General features: G+C 44.1%; 1 protein-coding gene across 1 annotated transcript in view; it reads right to left on the bottom strand.

Annotated features, from left to right (window-relative positions):
• Positions 1-329: 329 nt before the first annotated feature.
• Positions 330-7,315, bottom strand: part of LOC139542907 (uncharacterized) — a 93,978-nt gene continuing 86,992 nt past the window's right edge. Inside the window, exon 9 of the mRNA XM_071348878.1 lies at positions 330-5,573. Coding sequence (XP_071204979.1) covers positions 4,998-5,573 — 576 coding nt within the window. The 3' untranslated portion in view covers positions 330-4,997. The remainder of the gene's footprint in view (positions 5,574-7,315) is intronic.

Below are 7,315 nucleotides of genomic sequence, written 5' to 3'. Positions count from 1 at the left end.
ATGGCAGAATTTTTTATTTAAGACTTCAATTTGTTCTCTCCGCCGTCAAGAGGGAGACCACTAAAACGTTTTACCTGTGAGGTGGGGGGCCCCCAAACTAAATATTGCTTAGGGTCCCCAAAAAGCTAGGGCCGGCCCTGCCACTTGGTTATGAAAGCAGCATTAGGCTAGGCCTACTGTTGTTTCAACAACATGCCTGACTCAGACCACGTTTAGCTGCAGACAGCGTTCCCTTTGTTGTAGACGACCAACCCAGCAAATGCCTATTTCAGGTACAAAATAACAAACATAAAACATCATTAAAGACAACATGGTCATGCACACACAGACACGTTTTAAGGTGCTACTTTATTACAAAAGTAAAAACTTGAGACTTTTATATTTTATGAATGATTATAAAACATTTACAATCTTTTGCACATTTTCACATTATGTTCTATTATATTGTTTTCCACGTTAAAACCCTGTGTCATCTTAAAACCAAAATACAACATAGGCCACAGCGCTGCCACTCACAAGCCGTTGGCGTTCACAGGCCCATAAACCAATTATTGGAAAATATTAGAATTAATATAGGGGATAACACTTCTGCTCCACTACACGCGTCATCATCAATGTGACGTTCTACCTGCTACACAGAAACCAACCAAAATCAACTATATTTCTCATTATTTCAATTCACAAGATAGATTGAAAGAGAGCGTCAGCCATTGAGAATTGAACATCAGCGATTCTTGAAAAGTAGACTAGCTCATCATTGCTCCAACGTAAAACCACAACATTTGTGATAACCATCAATATATCAATTAACATCAAGTCTTTCAGCATTCAACCAATAACAAATAGTTCTGTAGAACATCAAAACAACAATATTTCACATGATGCATGCCTCAAAATGTAGGCTATTTATGTGAGCGTGTCTTTGTCAGATATGTTTGTGCTAAACTGAGAGGCAAAATGAAATAAATTGATGCACAATACATTATTTGCCATAATATGCATTTTCAAAATATATTTTAAAGTACTGTTTAGCTTTCATTTGGTCCTGGTCCGCCCATGTCTTTGACAATTTAGTCTGTGCTAAACGGGTTGAATGAAAAGTTTGTGAATTTCCTCAGGAGACTAGCAGTGGCAGTGCTGGATGACAAAAGATATGTTCCCAAAGCTGCTTAAATCATCTCAGCTGTTAGTCATTGGTCATATCACACACACCAATAAAACTGCACTATTGATGTTGAAAGCATGCAGGGTCGGCATGACCCCCAGGCAGTCCCTCTTCCCCTCCACCCCCATATCTCTCCCTTGGTCCCTCAGAAGAAGCAACATCAAAGGCCCATCTCCACCAGCACAGAGAGGAGAGGGGAAAAGAGAGAGGAGATAAGAGAGGAAAAAGAGAGAAGAGAGGGAGGATAATACAGGGAGTAGAACCAGAGTATGCTTCCTCCCTCCTAGTGGCAACCTCCTGACAGTTTCATAATTTGGAGCATGGAGAGAGGAAGGTGTGTGTGTGTCTGTCTCTCTCTCTCTCGCTCTCTCGCTCTCTCGCTCTCTCGCTCTCTCTCAGCCAGAGCTAATCCACAATTGGAATGTTTTTTTTTTCTCCCATGACAAAACAGGAAAACAAAAAACAAACATTAGGAAGTAAATAAAGTACGACAGTATTTTCTTTTTTCATTTGGTCAAAAACATGCATTATGTTTCAAGCAGGAAAATTGCACCAACAGCATTAAACACAGTAGAAGTAGCGTCTCCATGGCAGTGGCATAAGCTATTTAAACACAATAGGTAAACATTTCTTTTTACATAAACTGCATTAAGAAAATACAGAATGCATTTCATAAGATGTATTTCATAGTAAACCTATACACACCTATACATCTTATAGAACTACATCTTCCACGCGCTCTCCTAACGTTAGATGGCCGAACACATACTGCTGTTATTCATCCCTCATATACCTCTCTGTCCCTGAGCAGTTTGTGTCCCTCTTTACATTTTGACTTGAAAACACCCCTTTATTAAACCCTAATGTCACTGTTTTTCTTCTTAAGTTCATTTCCCCCAAGAGCTACATGGGAAAGAGCTTGTTTACAATAGAACAGAACTTTCAGCACAGGCAAAAGATGCTCACTGGTCATTTTATGCCCAACACTATATTTTCTTTGGATTCCAACCCCTCAATGGCTGTTCCAACCGACAGACAGACTGCGGCCCAGAGTGCAGCAGTAGAGTCCTGGCATTGACTTCAGCCTGTGAAGCGAATCAGGACCCTGCTACACAAACGGGCTTCACTGCAGTAACTCCACGAAACCGCCAATAGCCCAACAACTCTCCAAGACTCCATTACCTTGGCCATAAAATAAAATGTTAGCAACGCCCCAGAGGTCCTGGGCAGAGATTGTGAAATCGGTTGCCTTTCTCCTTCAGAGAAAGATCTACCCAGCCCACGCCGTGTCCCTGACCCGTTGGCTTTGCCCTGTGTATCTCTGCCAAGATTGTGTGTGTGTGTGTGTTTTGCCATGCAAATAACATTATTTTAAGCTCCAGGAGTTTTGAAAACAAAGAACGTGAATAACAACTTACAATAAATTAAATCTGACTAAAGTATAGCCAAATCAGTACTCTTTATGACAGCTCACCCCAAAATTTTACTTAGATGGTGCCAATCACCCCCATTCATTTGAGAATAAGACTCTACACCACAGAACGTGTGTTATTTGGATTCCACTCGACATTAGACCACTTTTGAGATGTGAAAAGGGAAGACTTAGGTGTCGGGTCAAACTGTCCCTATAAGTGTGTCAGTTGTTGCTCTGTGGTCAGTCACTGTGGTTAAAGCTCAGTGGTTCTGAATGGAATTAACAGTGTGAGGCAACCTGAGGCGGACCACTGCTTTGCGTGAACTGTGTCACCACTGACAACAAGAACAAGGCCATTTTACCCTGCCCTATCAACCGGCTGAGCTCAATACAACTCTACAAGATGAATATCAGAGTCAGAAAGTTGGTCAAGATCTCCCAGCATATAACTCTGATGCATGTACTTCAGATCTATAGTGAGTGATTGCTCTATGACTCCTCCATACAAAGACCCTTCCAGTTACAAGACATCTTCCGTGTGTGTATCTGTGGTTAGGGGCAACTTCTACCTTGAATACCAAGGAGTAAAGAGTGTACAGGAGAGTGTTGGTTTGGAGCCAAGATCACCTCCTCCAGGTCAGAGCATGTTAACGTACACGTACTGTATAGACCTAGGCTACATGTCAGATTTTTCGCTCAAAGTCAAACCATATCTGCCCTGCCCGGCAACAGAGAGAGGACCTGTTTGATATGTTTGCTTAAGGAGAGCTAATCACAGCCAATCTCCCAGACTCCCATCTGCTTCTATTACATAATTCCCAGCACAAGGTATGTGTGTGTGTGTGTGTGTCTGTGTCTGTGTGTGTGTGTGTGTCTGTATGTGTTTGTGTTTAATCCTTCCATAAGTCTCTGAGGCTTGGATTTAAACTTGTTAAAATCAGTAATATAGTCAAACCCTTTTTACCACCAGTGACATCATCAGTAATGTCATCAGGGGGTTGGAACTTAGAAGTGAAGCCATCCTGGAGTCTACACACTTCTTCTCTCTGTCATCTTTGTGAGAATGTGTGTTTTCATACACAACAATGTTTGCGTACAGTGTGTGTGTGTGTGTGTGTGTGTGTGTGTGTGTGTGTGTCTGTTATTGTGTGTTATGTTATTTTGGGGGATTGTGTGTCGCTCTGTACACAAGCCATGCTTTATTAACGGTACCATATTTATACAAAAATAAATCTATATGTAAAATGTCACACAAATGGTAAGGTAAGGTGAACAGTGACACTGTCATCCAGTTCATAACATGATGCTCAGTCTGGTCTGGTTGGGACCTGTTTGAGTCTGGCTGAGAGGGTGCAGTCCAGACTGGGTTAGCCAGACTGGCTCTGCGGTAAAGCTCAGAGATGCAGGGTAGATAGGGTTCTGTTGAGTCCAGTGGTGTAAATGAGGGGAAACCCCTCAGGTTGTTCTGTGTGGCTCAGTTGGAAGAGCATGGGGTTTGCAATGCCAGGGTTGTGGGTTCAATTCCCATGGGGGACCAGCAAGAAAATGTATGTACTCACTGCTGTAAGTTTTTCTACTGTGTACAAGAGTGTCTGATAAACGACCTGGGCTCCTATCCAAGGTTCAACTGGCCTGGAACCCCTATATGGGCTTCCACAGTCTGAACCGTTCCCACCACTGATTGGGTCTGGTGCCTGACCCTGGGTTGAGACTGTTAGAATGCATAACATTTGCTGCTTGATTTCACTCGTTGGTAAAGAGCATGTTTCCCCAAAGTCGGTCCTGGGGACCCCCTGGGTGCGTTTTTTGGTTTTTGCCTTAGCACTACACAGCTGATTCAAATAATCAAAGCTTGATGATGAGTTGGTTATTTGAATCAGCTGTGTAGTGAAACGGCAAAAAACAAATCGTGCACCCAATGGGGCCCCAGAAACGAGTTTGGGGAACCCTGCTATGGAGTATCACAGTACGAGTCATAATACCCTTAACACCTAGAGGTCAAACAGGGGAATGGTTCCATGAGTTTTTAGAAACACTTCAAATCAGGGCTGTGTTTCGTGTGTTTGGTGTAGGCTTACCCTGGTGTAAATCTCTATAGACAAGGTGAATTATAGCAATATATTTAACTTCTTATGGCTGCAGGGGCAGTATTGAGTAGCTTGGATGAAAGGTGCACAGAGGTGCCCATAGTAAACTGCCTGCTCCTCAGTCCCAGTTGCTAATATATGCATATTATTGGATAGAAAAAACTCTGAAGTTTCTAAAACTTGTGTGTGTGTGTGTGTGTGTGTGTGTGTGTGTGTGTGTGTGTGTGTGTGTGTGTGTGTGTGTGTGTGTGTGTGTGTGTGTGTGTGTGTGTGTGTGTGTGTGTGTGTGTGTGTGTGTGTGTGTGTGTGTGTGTGAGCCAGTGTCTCTCAGCTACAGGCCAGTGACATACATCTCCATCCCGTCGTTGAAGGTGAAGATGGTGGTGGTGCTGGCACTGTTGGCCCCCTGTTTCACATCGCTGATGGTCTCATAGAAGTTCTCCCCCCCAGGCAAGGCCCTAGATGGAGGGGCCAGGGGGCATGCTGGAGGTTCCTGGGGGCATGGGGCCTCTGGAGACGATGCTCCCTGCTTAGGAGGCTTCTTCCTGGGCTTTAGTGTAGCGTTCGCCCCCAGCGCACCGTTATTGGTTCCTGCCCACTCACGTTTCCGGTGGGAGTCGATAGTGGCGTACGCCGGGTCCGACTCGGCCACCACACAGGTGGGCCAGGACTTGTCGCCGACGGGCTCGTAGCAGGGCTCCTCATGGGATCGGGCCTGGCCACCCGGGATCTCCCGACCGCCACCCCACGCCCCGTTCCCTCCCTCATTCCCTCCTGCTCCTCCTCCCCTACCTCCTCCATTCTTCCCCCCAGGGCAGTGGTTGCGGGGGAGGGTCTTGGCTGCGCTGTGGTCTGGGGAAGGTTTCTTCTTCTGTGGTTTACACACGGTGGAGTAGGTGTCTGTGATCTGAAGATGAGAGAGGGAGAGACACTTAGCTATCACATATAGTACAACTGTTGAAGTTGTGGCTACACACATCTTACACATGCAGACTTGTTCAACAGGGAGAAGGCTATAACACAGCTTATACAGTCTCACTTACAGTACATGGAAATAAAGGACAATATGACCGACCACAATGATTTACTTAAGAAGTTTTGTAATTTAATGTCCTAAATTGTCTTTTTTTATTATACATGCAGTGTATTCGGAAAGTATTCAGACCCCTTGAATTTTCCACATTTTGGTACGTTACAGCCTTATTCTAAAATGGACTAAATTGTTGTGTTCCTAATCAATCTACACACAATCTACACACAATACCCCCATAATGACAAAGCAAATGTATATATAAAAAAACTGAACTATCACATTTACATAAGTATTCAGAACCTTTACTCAGTGCTTTGTTGAAGCACCTTTGGCAGCGATTACAGCCTCGAGTCTTCTTGGGTATGACGCTACAAGGTTGGCACACCTGTATTTTGGGAGTTTTTCCCATTCTTCTCTGCAGATCCTCTCAAGCTCTTTCAGGTTGGATGGGGAGCAACGCTGTACAGCTATTTTCAGGTCTCTCCTGAGATGTTCGATTGGGTTCAAGTCCGGGCTCTGGCTGGGCCACTCAAGAGATTTGTCCCGAAGCCCCTCTTGTGTTGTCTTGGCTGTGTGCTTAGGGTCATTGTCCTGTTGGAAGGTGAACCTTCGCTCCAGTCTGAGGTCCTGAGCTCTCTATAGAAGGTTTTCATCAAGGATCTCTCTGTACTTTGCTCCGTTCATCTTTCCCTCGATCCTGACTATTCTCACAGACGCTGCTGCTGAAAAACATCCCCACAGCATGATGCTGCCATCACCATGCTTCCCTGTAGGGATGGTGCCAGGTTTGATCAATTGAAACAGGATTCACCTGATGTAAATTTCGAGTCTCATAGCAAAGGGTCTGAATACTTAAGTAAATAAAGTATTTCTGGTTCTTATTTGTAATAAATTTGCACACATGTTATTATGGGGTATTGTGTGTAGATAGATGAGCTAAAAAAGTATGGAATCCATTTTAGAATAAGGCTGTAACAAAACACAATGTGGAAAAAGTGAGGGGTCTGAGTACTTTCCAAATGCACTGTACTCTGTAGACAGGCCCATGCCAAAAGTTTAACACTGTATGAAAATCCCTTGGGGTCTGAGAGAGCTAGAGAATGAGAGAGATATGGAGAACGATAGGTAAAGAGAGAGATATGGAGAACGATAGATAAAGAGAGAGATATGGAGAACGATAGGTAAAGAGAGAGAGAGCTGATTGCTCAGCAAGCATTTCTCAATAGCAGTAGAGCAGAGGTGCCAGTCCGGGTGTGAACATGGAAGACACCCATGACCGTATCACAAAATCCTTTGGGACACCTCTCTCCTAATAAAACTATGACACAGGAATGCCATGGAGGTCACAACGTCAGTTAAATGAAATGCCTCTGCAAGGTTCTACACATGCCATTTGGTTGTGAAAATGTTAAAGACCTAAGTAGTTACACTCACTCACTCACTCACTCACTCACTCACTCACTCACAATCAAACTCTCACTCACTCATACTCTCACTCACTCACACTCACTCACTCACTCACTCACTCACCATCAAACTCTCACTCATTCACTCACACACACACACACACACACCCACCCACTCACTCACTCACTCACTCAATCAATCACTCACTC

The sequence above is a fragment of the Salvelinus alpinus genome, chromosome 17 (genome assembly GCF_045679555.1).
Source record: "Salvelinus alpinus chromosome 17, SLU_Salpinus.1, whole genome shotgun sequence".
Lineage (NCBI taxonomy): Eukaryota > Metazoa > Chordata > Actinopteri > Salmoniformes > Salmonidae > Salvelinus > Salvelinus alpinus.
The sequence above is the reverse complement of the archived record's forward strand: the minus strand, read 5'-3'. Positions and strand labels throughout refer to the sequence as shown.